This window comes from Bidens hawaiensis, unplaced genomic scaffold (assembly GCF_021521415.1).
Source record: "Bidens hawaiensis isolate Kalapana, Puna unplaced genomic scaffold, B.hawaiensis_p1.1 tig00012849_1, whole genome shotgun sequence".
Lineage (NCBI taxonomy): Eukaryota > Viridiplantae > Streptophyta > Magnoliopsida > Asterales > Asteraceae > Bidens > Bidens hawaiensis.
In genome coordinates this window covers 558693-575602 of record NW_027492073.1, presented here as the reverse complement: position 1 = coordinate 575602, position 16910 = coordinate 558693, and the positions used below count along the sequence as shown (strand labels likewise).

The window sequence follows — 16910 nt, the reverse complement described above, 5'->3', positions numbered from 1 at the left end:
ATTTGTAACATAGGATGTATTATATCTAGTCGTAAGTTGAACAGGTCAAACGGGTTGAATAAACGTGTCAAAAGAGCTAATGTCAGTTTTTAGTATGGGTTATGTTAGGTGATAATTTAAAACAAAGCTTGTATTGAGTGACTGGACACGTATATAACATACAGATACAAATACCTGTACTAAATAACGCGTTACACCCATAAGAAAATTTTTGTCACAATTAAGGCGCACAAGTTATATATACATTTATAGACAGATTCATTTAGTAATCAACAATATGTTGTTAATTGCGACACTTATATAGATATGCTTTGAATTTATTAATTAATGCCAAGACGTCAAAACCTCATGTCACATCGAGAATACTAATTATTGTAGTATAAAAACTAATTAATCATGATTTACATCGATTAGTCATGCATCGTGTTGTCAATATCATGGTTATTATAAAGAAAATAAGCGGGTTTAATAATTACACTTTCAGGCTTAAAAGATAACCCACAAAACGAATCAGATTGCATTCAACAAAACTATGTAACATATGAAAAAAACTGTCAAAAATCAAAATATATAAACTAACACAAAAAGATCAACTTCAAAATTAAAACCCATTTATGATTTATTTATCTACCTTCTATTGTGAAAAACCGCATCTTTATTCTTGAATCTTAGATCCATCTTTAGACTAATGGAGGATGCAAAAAAGGTCCGTAAGAACTTACGAGAAGATGCCACATGTGAACGGGCCCTCTTATGCTTTCTAGTAGACGGCCCGTCAACAGTCCTGGCTTCTTTGACCGAAGAGGTCGACTCAAAAACCGATGAGCTTACTGATGTGCCGTCATCTGTACTGAATGAAACAGGCCCGCCATTGTGTGAGGAGTCAAAATGATGCCCGACAGCTGCATCCCTATGAGGTGGTGGGAATTTTTCACTCTTGCTTTTGGTATCTGAGTTATTTGCAACTCTCCATATCTATGAATGAAACCGAAAGTGCAACATTATTTAATTAAATATTTTAAAAATCAGTAATATGTGAAATTAACTTACCTCTAAGTTGGATTGGATCTCTGCATTCGCCTCGGGAGCTGGAATTGCACGGCCTGTGCGGTCACGAGTTCTCGGTTTTTTATTTCCGTCAGCGGCTTGAGATTTTGCACTTAGACCTCTTCGCCTATCAGGAATTAGAAATAATAACGCAATTTGCATTAACATATAGATGATATTTAGACTTAATAAATAAGTAAATGTTGTGCCATATGGCACAATTATATGACCCAAATTTCGGTTTTTCCCGCTTCTATTATTGTATCAACTTATTTATCATTTATCATAATAATAATCAATTATATAAGGATATTTTAAATAAGAATAATGATTTTAAAGTGAGTCAAATAAACTTGTCCATCAATTATTTATCGTTTATTATAATAAATAGTCAATGATAATCAAATATTCTTTTCATTTTCAATATTACTGCTTTCTTACCTAAAAAGTAGTTATAGGTAATTTCAGGCATATCTTATTTCAAAAAAAATATTGTTTCCTAATTACTAAATATGCATTGCTAACTACTAATAGTTCCTTTATTCAACCCATATAATAAAGGGGTACCACATCTAATAGGTAGCATAAAGTAGATACGAATAGAAATTGCTAAAATGAAAAAATGAAGTTAAAAACCTTCTGGCTTCTTCATCCCTCAATTTGACATCTAGTTCTTTACTGGGAGGGTATTTTGGTAATTCTGATGGCTCACAAGCATACGGTTCAGTTGAGAAGAACTGTGCAGACAAGGAACACAATACTTAGTAACATAAAACCGAACACGTACTTTTGTATTTAAAATAAGCAAAACTAACTTCACTATTGAGCGATGAGACAGCAGACCCGCGATCATCAGGGTCAATTGCAAGAAGCGACTCTAGTAAAGGAAGTGAAGAAGTCGGAAAATCTTTAAAAGTTTCACTCATACAACGCTTGTACGGCTGGCGTGGCTTAAACAAAGTGGCGTTTGGCAAACGGTACCTCTTCCAATATTCCTCAGACGGTGAACCGCATAATTTAAATATCTTGTGCAGCTGCTCAACCTAAAAGTTTCAAAATTTCCATATATTAATATATCATACATGCTATTAATATAGCATTTAAACAGTTTCTACCTCTGTGCGACCTGGCATTATTGGTTTGCCAGCAAGGAGCTCAGCCAAAATGCAACCAGCACTCCACAAGTCAACACCAACACCATAATTAGTGGCCCCGAGAAGAAGCTCAGGAGGTCGGTACCAAAGAGTGACCACACGGCTAGTCATCGGTTGCTTTTTTTGCGGATCATAAAAGGACGCTAATCCAAAATCTGCTATTTTAAGAATCCCATTATCATCAATCAGCAAATTAGATCCCTTGATATCTCTATGCAACACACCGTTCTTATGGCAATGTTCAAGCCCACACAGTAACTGTTTCATGAAGCACTTGATCTACAAACAGATTCATTTTATCAGTTATCACATTTTGCATCAAAGATATAACCTTCTGAATCATGAGCTTTACCTGTGGCTCTGTGAATTTGGCAGTTTGGGTAGCAGCAAGACCCGCAAAATCATGTTCCATGTATTCAAACACGAGATAAAGACTGGAAGACATTCTAGATGTAACCAATCCTTCAAGCTTAATAATATTGGGATGATTAAGCTTTTTCAGTATCAAAATCTCTCTAGCCATGAACTTAACATTCTCAGGCTCTAAAGTATCAACCCTAACTTTCTTCAATGCAACTACCTTCCCGGTAATCAAATCCCTAGCCTTATACACATTGCTATATGTTCCTTGCCCAATCTAATCACCAATCAATAACTAAATTAAAAACGCGAAAAAATCACCAAAACATACATGTTTAACCAAAATATTCTTAAAACAGGCATTGAACGGGCTATCGGGCCAAAGAGGTGCCTAAACGGAAATGAATGGACTCTAGTGTTGTCCTACATTTCCTTTTATGTTTGTTAGGAAAGTACAGTATGTACAACAAAGGTTAGGTAAAGGTGGAGCGGGCTCCACCTTACCGTAACAATTATTTCACACAAATTACCTTTCGTAACAAACATAAAAGGAAGCGTAGGACGACACTAGAGTCCATTCATTTTCGTTTAGGCATCTCTTTAGCCCGATAGCCGGTCCAATGCCTGTTTTAAGAATATTTTAATCAAACATACCTGTTTTGGTAATTTTCAATTGAACAAGATTAATTCATGATCTAGGTATAGAAATTGAATCCGTGATTAGGATAATTAGATTTAAATGTTTAATTAAATAATTAATGAATTACCTTATCAAGCTTCTCAAACTCATTAGCACGACGAGGATTCCAGTCGTTGATAGCGTCACCGGCGACGTCAGAGAGCCAGGGCGGCCACGTGGGAGCGGTGTGGAGGCTATACTGCAGCTTCAACCGACGTCCGTCAGGGCGAACATCGTCCTTTTTATCAACAGCCTGCTGGACGGTTTGTGTAGGTTGCGTATTGGTATTGGAAGTATTAGTATTAGTAGCTGCTTCTTCTTCGGGGGTGTGTTGACCAGCGTTTGACTTAGACTTAGAGCGTCGATCTGTAGAAGGTGCTCTGGTACCGAGCACACAGCCCATAGCTGCTTAAGCTTAACCTAGCTGGCCATCACTTAGTTGTTATATAATATTATATTATATTATATAAGCAGGTATCTAATATCTAGGGTATGGAATAATAATAATAATGGTGGGTTCTGCATTCAATATTGAGGAATTGTAATGAAGGTGGTGCTGCCGGTGAAGATAGATAGATTCCGGCGAGTTGTACAGTAAAACAACAAACTGTGCACTGAATTTTGCAGAGAGAGAGAGAGAGAACTAAAAAGTAAGTCAGATTTTAGGAGTCTTTTTCTCGTTTAGATTTGGATTTCGATTCGACTTGTTTTACCAACTTTTCAACCATGGTTTTCTCACACAATTACATTCTTGCCACTGAAGCTTCATAAATGATACATCAACATTACATTTTTTTCTTTTCAATTATAAAAAACTTTATTTTCCTTTTCCATAAATCAACATTCCATTAAAACAAACATGTGATGACAGAAGATTAAACGAGTAGATGAAGTTCATTAGTTAGATCAGAAGACTAAACAAGTAGATGAAGTTCATTACTTAGGTCCTTGAACTGAACGGATTTTATTTTATCGCACTTCATGCCTTTAGGCGATTGTTCACGGGTGTTGGCCTTAGGTGAGGGTTTTTCCCAGATCGAAATCTGATTGTATCCCGATGTGGTGAATTTATCCAATAACCCATTTTGAGAATTTGTTGGTTGTTAAAAAAAAAGCAGCTTCGGGAGTGTTTGGCAGCCTCTTCATCAGTAAGTGTTGAATACGCTAATATGATGGTGATTGGTGATGGAGGAAATGTTGTGTAAGTGAAATACTGAGAATTATGAACACATGTAAAAAAAATAAATATGTAAAATCTTCATTCAACATCAATTTAAAGCTTAGTTGGTAAGAGATTTGTTGACCGATTCACAAGTTCCATTCTAGTTTGTAGGGTTATTTTAAATTGACCTTAGCTAGAATCAAGGGGGTTTGGGGGTCGCTAACTTGAATTATTGCAGATACAAAATTGCTTGGAATCCGTTGACCGTATTTTTGTTGATTGCTTGGTGTCCAATTGTGTGTGGTGTAACGTGCGTGTGGGTCAAGACTCGCTTTCCTTTTAACCTGAATTCCAATGATGTTGAAATACCTTGACGACAACCAGGATCGATGAATTGGAAAAACAATCAATGTGCCATTTTGGAGATTATGGATTGGTAGAAAAGACTTGGAGTTTAATGGGAATTCGAGTTCTATTGTTAGGTTGGTCGAGACCATTAAAGATTAATCTTTGACAAAATGGCAAAACACGTCATTTATGTTTGCACGATTTTTCAATGGTTGTCCTTTAGCAAACTTAATGTTAGAGAACATACTTGATGTTTCAAATCCTTATCACGTTACGTCCTTTGACACTAACCCCGTTAACTTTTCTCGTTAAATCTGGTAATATGCATTAAGGATGAGGCTAATTTTGTAAATTTACATATTTATTTAATAATTGAATAAAACAATTAACATATTTACAAATAAATACTCTCTCTCTCTCTCCTCTCTCTCATATCTGATCATCATCCTCGTTAATTGTTCATCTTCATCTCTATCCATCATCATCTTTGTCTACACCCATCTACAACCACACACCACTCTGAAACACCACCGTCACCGCCTTAGAGTTTCTGAAATCCTCAAAATTGCTTAGATCTGGTGGCCCTGTCGTCAACAACCTCCGCCACCAACGCCGCCGACAACCACCACTGTTCATCGCCAAATGTTCTCTTTCCACCGGAGTCAACACGACTGCCCACAGTGACCACCAACTCTACAATACCCGATTAAAATAAGCCGGAGCTTACCACTCCACCTGCAACTTCCGATTAAAACCCTATAAATTATTATCAATTTCGCTTCAAAATTATACTCCATTCGATAGGGCTTTTGTTCATAATGCAAAGACGAGTAGATTTATGTTTTACTTACATTAAATTGGTGTCCGATTGATACTAGAGGAGCTTCAGCCGGACTTAGTTTAAACTATTTTTTCCGGTGGGTTCAGCGACCCAACGTTGGTGGTGGTAGTTTGGTGATCGTAGTGGTAGTTGAAGTTTCGGTGATTGTTAGGTTGTTGTGGTTGTTAAATGGTGGTGGTGGGTGGTGGTGATGAATTGCAGAAAAGTAAGGGAGTGAGAGAGAGGAAAGAGAATAAATAAATATCTTAAGTCGGAGAAGTTTGGGTATGGGGATAAGAGGTGGGTAATGTTAACGGCGACGATGGTGGCGGCGTGAGACTGTGAGAGTGATGGGGTGTGGATGATTTGTTGAAAGCATATACATGGTGGTGGTGGCCGGAGTTGGCGGTAGTGGTCGGAGTTGATGGGATGGTGGTGGCCGGAGTGATGGGTGGTGGCTGGTGTTCGGTTAAGGTGTTGATGGTGGGTTATGATTATTTGGAGAAGTAGATGATGGTTAAAAAGAAAAAAAAAACTTTTATTTATTTAAAGCCCAAAATTTTAAGTTAATTACACAAATAACCCCTGAGGAGGTAAAAAGACTAAATTGCCCTCACATGAGGTGCACATAACTGGATTTAACGAGAAACACTAACAGTTAGTGAAAAGGACGAACCGTGCAACGTTTTTTGAACATAAAGGATGTTCTCTGACATTAAGTTTACTAAAAGACGTCCATTGAAAAACCGTGCAAATATAAAGGACGTCTTTTGCCATTTTGTCTTGATCTTTTATATGGTTAAAGTTTATATTTAAATTAACTTCCTTGATTGGACAGAGGGTTTGAAATTGATTTTGAAAACTTGCTGGAATTTGTTTTTGATGATTGTTTTCTTGTTTTTTTCCTAGCTTAGTTGTTTTGTTTATAGAAAACTAATCCTTTATATTTGACTTGAATTTGTTAATTCTAGTGAACAATCGAATTGTCGATGGGTCATTGATTCAACCGGTGACCCGTTCTCAATAATCCAAAAGATACGATAACTGTTCTCATTTATTTTTCTTGATTGCTTTGATTATTATATATGTCTATAAAGCTTGTACAAATGTACCAATCAAATTTGACTCAAGTATTTAAATGAATATTATACTTGTGAACTTAGTTAAGCGGGACCACTTTGTTCAAGTTGATCTGAATACATATATTCTCTTTTTTTTAGCCATCTCCACTTTGGTGGGATGGTAAAGGCTTTGGCCTTTGGGTGAGAGGTCCAGCCGTTCAGGGTTCGATTCCTGACAATGGTGGTATAATGTAAATAGTAGGAGGAAAGCATTAACATTCAAAAAATATATATATATATATATTCTCTTTTCACTTTTAAGTTTTAACAAATGAAAAGGATATTTTAAGGAGAAAAATTTGGAAAAAAACGTTTTAGTAGTCAATACATTCTTATGGTGAAATAGGTATGTTATCGTTTATTCGTTTCGCTACTTTGTCTGATGGATAAATGTTTTAAAAGTTATAAGTTTATGTTTATTTTAAAGAAAAAATATAGATGTTTCTATACAAATTATAAAAGATGTTCAAAAGATAACGCAGGTGAACGTATGAAAACATACACGGATGCGTGAAAACGAATAATGATATGTAATAAGAACAAATCGAGTAAGAGTTCACTATGCTACATACGTAAACATGATGCATGTAAATTAATGGAACTTTTAGTCATAAATCTTGTTTCTAAGTATAAAATCAAATAGTGTATTAATTTATAAAATTAAAAATACAAAGAAAGCTTGTCTTGTAGGATACTGGTTTGGTGGTAAGAAGTCTTTTCTTTAGGGTTTCCTTCACCAAAGGTTCTAGATTCGAATCTTTAAAGTGACAAAACTAAAAATGAATAGCTGAAATTTCGTTTTAAGGTTCAAACTAGATTCGAATCTTTAAAGTGGCAAAACTAAAAATGAGTAGCAAAGGTTCTTAGTAATGAACAAATATAATAATTATGAAATGCGAGATTGAGCTTTAAGATAATAGATCCGACATAACATGTTACTCCTTTTTATTAATGATTCACATATAATTGTTAAATTATGATGAATTTTGATCGTTTTAATATTATATACACATTCTGCTTTTAAATAACAAGCGTACCAAATAATTGTTACATAGATTTGTTTATGTTTGTCTAAATGTGGTATAGTGGTAAAAAGTTTGGGTTTTTTTTAATGGAGAACAAAGTTTAAACCTTCTAACAACACTTTGGACGAGATATAGATGGCTCAATGAAGGAAAACTGTGATCTTTGTGATCTCTAGTTCGATCCTGGGGGCGTTAGGGTTTTACCACCAGTGGGCATTCAGGATGGTCGGTTTTCTCTGGAACTAGAGATAACTTGGAGGCACTTAAAGGCTCCGTGCGGCTGAGTTGGGTCAGCTGGCGGTGACCTTTTGCCATTGGGTTATCCCGTACGAAGTACCTAAACAATTCTATTTGTTGGCTGTTAAAAAACATAGATTTGTTTATTGATTGATAACATTAATGCAACGAATTATTATTTTTTATTAATATTATCTTATTATTTATAATTGCATCTTACAATGACATTTATTCGTTTAAATATTGTATATACCTTCGAACTTTTTTATGAATTGGTTTAGTGAAAAAAGTCTATCCGTATTTAAATCCACGAGTTCATATACGATTTTAGCTTAGGTAATATTTTTTTTATGTGAATGACAGGTCAATGTAGATCAAGAAAAAACATATAAGTAGTCCGCATCAATCTTCCTTTAAATACCATAATATATGCATTTACTCGCACACTAAAATCGATTTTGAATTTATACATATAAAATTGACATAAGAATAGTTACAAAATTATATTCAATGTTTGAACTCGTCCAACCCGTTAAACCATAAACCGTTGAGATAGTTGGTTTGATTACGAGATAATAGATTGAGCACTCGTAAACCAACAAGCTTTAATTGAACAGATCATGCAAAATGATGAAAGTTATAGCAAAACCAGTCAAAGTTAGAAACCACCAATGTTTGCCTCATCATGTGCTATACCAAGCATTTTTTTAGATTGTGTTGACGGGTTAAACTGTTTAACCGCTTGTCCGACTATTGTATATTTTCGTCCTATTTTTTTAAACATGGATTAAAAGTAAAGATAAACAAAAGGTTCATACACCAAACATAAAAATAAACAAAAAGGAACTTTTTATGCTAGAAAAGGATATTCCGAGTATTACTTGCACTTAAAATCAACCAAAAATGATTACTGCCTTTTTTGCATTTCCAAATGTGAAAACTACTTTATAGTTTTAAAAAGGAGCCAATTTATGTAATGGAATGAAATAATAAATTTATAATATTATTATTATATGAAGATAAAACTAAAAAAAAAATCATCTTGAAAACGAAGGTGTTGACTGAACAACATTGTGGTTTCACATCATAAGACATAAAACATGTTTGAAAGATTGTAATACGTGCAACCATGCAAGACGTGCTTTGGTATATTCTCTTAACCCCCAAATCATTTATAGTTCTTTATTAAGGATTTTGATAATAATCTATGAAAACAACTTAAAGAAATATTAATATATATATATAGGAAAACCGACCATTTTTTATTAAGAAGGTATTCATTGTCGTCATTCTCTTAAAGTTTGACTTCAAAATATTTTTGGTAACGTAGTTGTTATATACGTGTAATAAGTTAATTATATAAAATGACATACATAAGTAACAATCAATTTACATTAGCATTTTCAAAGAGAGGGGGGGATAAACCGAATTATCAATATGATGGAACAATCATATATTTTTTTTTCTACTAAACTTTTCTTTAATAATATTTCCTACTTCATATTAAACTAGGAAAAAATCACTAAATAAAGATTTTTTACGATCTACTCAGGTGTCTTTAGTATTTATTTTTTTAGTATATATATAATATAAAACTCATAACAATGGAATTTTGATGGAACAACGAATAACTTGGATTGTTACCGGGTGAAGTTTTCCTTTTAATTTCCATACGTGCTTCAGTACATATGAATTTTATTCTATAGTAATACACTAATTATCCTTTATTTTCTTAAGTCTAGTTTCCCGGCCAAACTAAATCCTCTTATCAATCTTAATTTTGGAATGTGGAGTCGGTGTAATTTAGATGGAACGACAATTTTGTTTTTAACTTGTAAAGTTACAAGTTATATGACTTGTAAACGTAGTAAATCATTGAAAAAACAAAACTTTAAGCATAATGTTTGTTTGTACAAGTCAATAGTATTATTTTGTATGGCAACTACATCTTAAGCTAGTCAAAATCGTGACGTTTTTGTGCATCGTTGACCAGGAACTTTGAGCACAAATGTCTCTAGAAGATGAAAAATATCGCACATATTCAAGCACAAAAGAAATGTAGCATGTTGCTTTTTATGTCCCCTTTCCATATATATTTCATTATATATGCACATATATTCACAAAAAACCCCACACACAAAATGAAAATTGTATAAAGAATTAAAACCATCGGATGTGGCCATCGGGGATTGGTTAAGAGAAAATATTGAAAATTCAACAATGTCATTTTCGTATAAGAAAACCGAAAGCAAGCGTTTAAATCACACGCAATGGAAGTCAATGGTAAGTTTTAACTTTAAGCTTATGTTTTTATTTTTTTATTTAAAGTAACGACTTGCAAGTCAAAGTGGGTGTTTGGTCCCCTTTAAATAGAAAGAGACGGGCAGGGAATATTTCACCTAAACCTGATATTAATAAGCTTGTTTAATGTTTCATTAAAATGTCACCTTCCTTTTTAACAACAAAAGCTATAATAGGGTCGCTTTTTTTTATTAGGTTACCCGATAGCCAGACTTTATTCATCGATCGTTAAAAAAAAAAAAAACTATAACGTTTTTGTATTATTCTAATTTTGTGGATTATATATCGAACTTTTTAACCTGAAATAGGGGATAACCATGATTCATAATTTCACTCAACGTTGTAAAATATATACACTTTTAAAAAATTTAATGTTTAAAAATATATTAACAACATTTGAACAATACCAAAACTTGAGCGGCTTTGTTATTAGAAAATAAGATTTAAAAACCTTATGCTAAAACTTGATTAGACATTTAGACTGGATGTTGAGGATTAACTAGAGGGGCATTATTGGTGTCAAATAGGCTAGATAACTCCCTAAACACCACGCCACAAGAAGGCTCTTATCAACAAATCAGAAGAAGTCTACCCCAAATGCACCAAACCCTTTTCATTTTGTTTTTTTTTTCTTTATGTAACGTTTGGTATGCATAAATGAGATATGGAGCAGATGTAACGTTTGGTATGCATAAATGAGATATGGAATAGAATAAGTCATTATAATAAAATGAAAAAAAATAAAATTGTTTGATTGGTTAAGGTAAGGAAATAACTCATTACCATGGCAATTTCATTACTTCCAAAACACTTCAAATTCATTCCATCAACCCCTCTTTTTTTCACTCCATCTCTTTTTCACACTATATCATCTTCACCACCCTCCCAGTACCACTACCCATTGCCCTCTCACCAACCACCCACCACCACCTACCAGCACAGCCCACCACCTCCACCGCCAACCATTGCTCCCGGCCATCGCCTGCCACCCGCCAGTTACCACCGCCACCTGCCATCACCAACAATCGCTACAGGCTCCCGCCCATCGCCACCGCTACTGCTCGTTGCCCACCACCAACACCCGACCATCACTCACTACCATTTTTATTTTATTCCGACTTTTTTCAAGCTTACCAAAAAATAAAAACTAATAATATATTTCATTCCCACATGATAACTAAACATGTCAATAAAATGGTAATGATCCATTCTATTACCTCGTCCATTCCATTCACTTACTCGTTCCATTCCATTACCACTAGTTAACCAACACTCAAGTTAAGGGGTGGGTTTGTTAAAACCCCACTATCCACGTAAAAGTAACCTAATGTTTTAGCATGTGGTATTTAGCCCACAAGGCCACAACACACAACCTTATTATCTCATGATCTTTTCCTTATAAGTTTATTAAAAATGAGTTGTATCCAACATACTTGGATCCCCCTAATATCCAAAAAAATACTTTATGTTTGGATAGAACTCATTTTCTAATAAGACTTGTATCAATATATAGACCATACTAACAAACCCATGTCCAAAACCAACAGTTTGATTTCATATCTATCATTTAGTTATAGTTTTCCTCTTCCTATATCGATCCAAAAAAGAAAAAAGAAAAGATTTTCAAGTCTTAACAGAACCAGTTATAATTAGAGTTATAACTAGCCAGAACAGAGCTTCTCCAAAGCCATGTTTTCATCCCCACCAACAGCTTCCAGAGCACTCCTAACCATGCCTTCAGGGAATCCCATCTCCACAAGCTTTTGCACCTATCCCAACATAAAACACGAATTAAGCTGTGCTATAGTTAACGAAAAATCGAATAACTATGATAGAATGAAAACTGGTACAACAAGCTGAAAGTTACTGACAGCATGTTAATGATGCATTTAAGTATTTGAAAATGGACATAATTGTGTTTTGGGTTGACCCAACCTGACCCTTTGACCCGTTACCCAACCCACCCATGATGCAGACTGTATACTTACCTTCTCTTCAACCCCGAGAGCTGATGGCTTTGCAAATGACTCTGTCCAGTAACGAGCGGTGCTTTCAAAAGTTTGATAGTCTTTCAGATACTGAAATATAAGAAAATAAAGTAAACTGATTAAAGATATAAATAAAACTTAATCATTTGATCACATCTGTAACGCATGTTTTAATCAGTGTTGTAAAAATCGCACTTAGGCACTGATTAATCGGAATTCGGAAATCGGAGAGCTACCGATTCGATTTCACCCGAACGGCTCCTAAAATCAGGACCAATCAAATCGGTAAAAGTCAGTCAAGTTTTGGTCAAAATTGATCCCTACTAAACGCTAGTGGGTACCCCCACCGTCCAACTAGCGCCTCGCGAGTTCTACAACACTAGTTTTAATCTTTAAAGGAAAAATAGACATAAATGTATACATTATTATGTCCAACGTAACAAATATAACATAAATCAATTTTGGAGAGAAAAGAAAGACAGTTGACAAATTTATACCTGTTGCGCGACGACAGCATCTTGTGGATCATCAGGTTCAGGGGCCGAAAGCAAGGCCTGGATGGAGAGAAGTGCCGTCTTCAAAGTAAGGGCCGGGCTCCACTGATCCTTCAAAATGTCCAAACAGATGGCCCCACTTTGGCTGCTAATGTTTGGGTGCCTTCAACAATGAATCAACAATAAGGATTACGTATAAAATGTATGACGAAACCAATAAGGATTACGTATGAAATGTATGACGAAACCAATAAGGATTACGTATGAAATGTATGACGAAACCAGCATAAACCTAAAAACAAGATACCATACCAAATCACCAATCCTTGATATATCATAATCTATTTAATGTACATAACTGCAGTATATTCACACTTAAAACCATACGCTATTCAAACACGTTGGCGTTATACCATGTATATAACAATATAAGTTTATAGCCATCAATGATATAATTAATACAACATCTTCCATTAATACCAACTTCGGATATAAAACTACATAAGGAAGCCACTTTAAAGTTTAAACAGAGGTATACGTGTAACATTATGCTTAATTCCGTTCAGCCCTAAATAAAATGACATCTTTCTACCAGGGCCTAGGGATGCAAACGAGCCGAGCTGCTCGCGAGCTACTCAAGCTCGCATCGATAAAAAGCTTGAATCAAGCCAAGCTTCTCCGACAGAGCCGAGCCCGAGCCACAAATAAAGCTCATTTAGTTATCGATCCCGAGCTGCTCGGGAGCTACTCGAGCTCGGATCGATAAAAAGCTTGAAACAAGCCAAGCTTATCCAATAGAGCCGAGCCCGAGCCTCAAATAAAGCTCATTTAGTTATCGAGCCCAAGCTGTTCGTGAGCTATGCGAGCTCGGATCGACAAAAAGCTTGAAACAAGCCAAGCTTTTCCAAAAAAGCGAGCCTGAGCCTCAAATAAAGCTCGTTTAGTTATCGAGCCCTCGAGACTTGTATGGGAAGCTCATTTAGGCTGGTCGAGCCGAGCTTAGGCTAGTTAAAGGTTTTTTCAAAATATATAAAAATAATAAAAAACGTATATGAACTAATTAGAAAAAAAATGAACGAGCCAGGCCCGAGCTTGAAAAACCAACTTACGAGACACGCTCGAGCTTTAAAAACAGAGCCCAAAAGGAGCCGCGGCTCAATCACACCCCTACTTCTACACGTGTTCATCGATCCAATAGATAATAACGACAAATTAACAAAATACAACCATTCTTACCAAACTTTAGTTGCAAATTTCATCCTTGGTGGCTCAAACGGGTACGCATCTGCAAATTAAACGAAAAAACAATCAATCACACAGCATAAACCACTTTATGCCCAAAATTCAACCGTAAAACTCATTCAAAAAGAGTTAATTATGCTACGATCATCCATTAAACAAACCAAAACATCCAAAACTCGCTGATTGAACTATGCAATTGATCGTACATGTACGAAATGAAACTGAAAAGCCCTAAAACTGAGTTACATTACGTACAGATATATATAAATGAATACATACCAGGCAAATCGATGTCGATCTTGAAGGTTCCGCCTTCGTACGGAGTGCCGATCGGACCGGGGATTGAACCGGTGAGGTTGATGAGATTGTCGGATTTGGGGTTAACGCTGATACCAGAGAGATTGACGTCTTTGTTGCATTCTTGGAGCTCCTTTTGAACTCTACTGAAATCCAACATCTTAATTCTTAACACACAGTTGCTGTGTTTAGGGTTTACGAATAGAAGAGAGGAGGATATATCTTAATTAGTGGTTGATTCGGTGACTGGGAAAGTCATAAAGAAACACACGGGAAGAGGTGGATCCTTACCAACACAACTTCATCTACTCCATCCTCTCTTTTCATTTTTTTATTTTTCTTTTCGGATTTTTAAACGTGTAATCGTATGAAATTTGAAATCACTCGAAATGTCTCGGGAAAGGGAGTCTCTCTCGCTCACTTCCCGTGATGAGATTACGAGAACGACGTGCGGTCGCCTGGCTAATCCTCGTCGTCTTTTTCATCATATGGAATTCTTTGTGTTGTCTGTATGTTCATACGGATTTTACATTCCTCTATCTTATGGTTAGTCATTCGTTTGTGTTTGTTTATATTTGGCATTACTGCAAGGGCTCCATCAGTGGAAGAATAAATATGTTTTTTTTGGCGGGAAAGATATCGAGAATCAATTTCATGAATATGAAATGTTATTTCGAATCAATAAAAAGAAAGTGGTTGATTGTTTTCAGAACAGTTGTAGAATGTGTGCTTGCGTGGTTTTATGACTAGAGATTTAACGGTGTAACAATGGTTACAATTTTGTTCGTATTCGATGATCGGCGTATAAACCAATGTGATAGGCGTTGTTCTAGATTACTAAAAATGTCTTGTTTTTTTTTCTTTGTGTGCCATATTGGAATTGATTTTTGATTGTGATGTTTGTTTTCTTTAACGGGAAATGCATCTATAAATGTTTTAATTACGGTAAAGTAGTATTTAGTTTTATGAATCTCAATACCTATTAACTTGTTAGGAATTAACTATTTTAGAAATAAATTAAAAACTAAGCCCTGTTAGACGAAATTATACTCAAACTCTAAAATCAATTTACTTGTACCTACGTGGTCTTATTTTCTAAAATCTATTATTTTCACACAAATTTAAAAAGAATAAAAAATTTATGTATTATAATTTCTATGTATTATAAAGGAAAACAAAATGGGCCTGTAAGACCTTCAAGCCCACTTTTAGAAATTAAATTATGGCCTTGCAATTGCAAGGTATCGACTATCGACCGTTAGGAAAATTTATAAAATCTTGAAACCTTGTTTCACATTATAATAATCTTTTCTAGAACATAAACTATATTATAAAAAATATTTAGTAAGAAGCTAGATAGAATGATACATGAAAAAAACGGCCCACAAAAAAATCATAAAAACCACAACAAAATGAAGAACTACATAAAGACAAGCTAAATGTATCACAGTGGTGGGGAGTGGGTCCCACTCTCATATATGGAGGAAAAAACCAATGACCCGGTATCGTAAGTGAGATGAAAAGGTTGGTTCTAGGGGACTGAGGGCTTCACATGTTGCTCGTAAAGATGATTTTATGACAAGCATATCAAAGCGTGTTTGAGTCTCCAAGTGGTTTCGAATTCAAGTAAAATTGTTCGTGGCAATAAATCAAGATAGAGGACAAAGTTCTTTGTTCCAATGAGACTCACATTGACATGAAGCCGAGAGGGGTCGTGCGCTTCGTTTGAGTTAATGGACCATCCCAAAGGTGTGGGCCATATTCAAATATGATGGTCAACATAAATGTGACGGTGAAACGAAATTCTCATGAAGTTGGGTTTTGTGAAAATGATGGTTGAAAGATGAGATATAATTCCATGGAGGATCGTTAACTTTTATCAGCGTGGGATATTGTTATCCGTTGTTAGGAAGTTATACGTAAGTGTCCATTTGAAAGTATCATAATTACCAAAACCCCTTTAGCCTAGTAATATCAAGGTGTTTGATGAGGTTTTGTCCTTTCAAGTTTTGAGGGATTAAATCCCATGGGTGACAAAAATAAATACGAAAATAACATCTATCTATATATACTATTAAAATAATAGAGTTTGTACCCACATGTCCTTTTTTCATTGGTCTATTTCTAATCTTTCCATTTATATCAACCACTTCTTTATTTTTTTGACAATAAAATAATTCTAAAATAAATTAAAATATTAGACAACTCATTTGTATTAATTTCTATTAATTATTTTATTAGATTTTCCATAAATAACTTACAATCTTAGAATTTCTTACTATTAAAATAATTATATATTAAAATAAAAAAGATCTCCTACTAAATGCACCTATTTATTATATCTTATATATATAACTCATGACTCATTTAATCTGAATATTTCATGACCCATTTGTTAGTTATATGAGATAATTGATAAAATTGATAGTTGATAATTGATAATTCATGTTCTTATTGTATGATATTGTAAATGGTGACATTCGTCAATTTTTGTACCCGAAACCTTACCCGTTCTGATTTTTGAAAAACCCTAAAATTTTATGTTTCTATACGAGTATTAAAATAGTCAAACGCTTTTTTAAACTTTGTAAACTTAGTTTTTTTATGAGAGACTATTTAAACTTGTGCTTATGAC

The 16910-nt window shown here is 34.7% G+C and overlaps 2 protein-coding genes across 2 annotated transcripts; both read right to left on the bottom strand.

Annotated features, from left to right (window-relative positions):
- Positions 1-219: 219 nt before the first annotated feature.
- On the bottom strand, positions 220-3750 carry LOC143542461 (putative serine/threonine-protein kinase At1g54610). The gene is made up of 7 exons (XM_077035040.1): positions 3329-3750; positions 2554-2838; positions 2163-2480; positions 1863-2090; positions 1684-1784; positions 1051-1174; positions 220-975 (listed from the first exon to the last, which is right to left on the bottom strand). Exons 1-7 carry the CDS (start codon positions 3641-3643, stop codon positions 628-630), a joined length of 1719 nt encoding a protein of 572 aa, XP_076891155.1. The 5' UTR covers positions 3644-3750; the 3' UTR covers positions 220-627.
- An 8035-nt stretch (positions 3751-11785) lies between these two features.
- LOC143542448 (ubiquitin-conjugating enzyme E2 27-like) lies at positions 11786-14435 on the bottom strand. The gene is made up of 5 exons (XM_077035028.1): positions 14258-14435; positions 13973-14021; positions 12740-12899; positions 12243-12332; positions 11786-12023 (listed from the first exon to the last, which is right to left on the bottom strand). The coding sequence occupies exons 1-5, from the start codon at positions 14433-14435 to the stop codon at positions 11916-11918; spliced, it is 585 nt and encodes a 194-aa protein (XP_076891143.1). The 3' UTR covers positions 11786-11915.
- Between the last annotated feature and the right edge of the window lie 2475 nt (positions 14436-16910).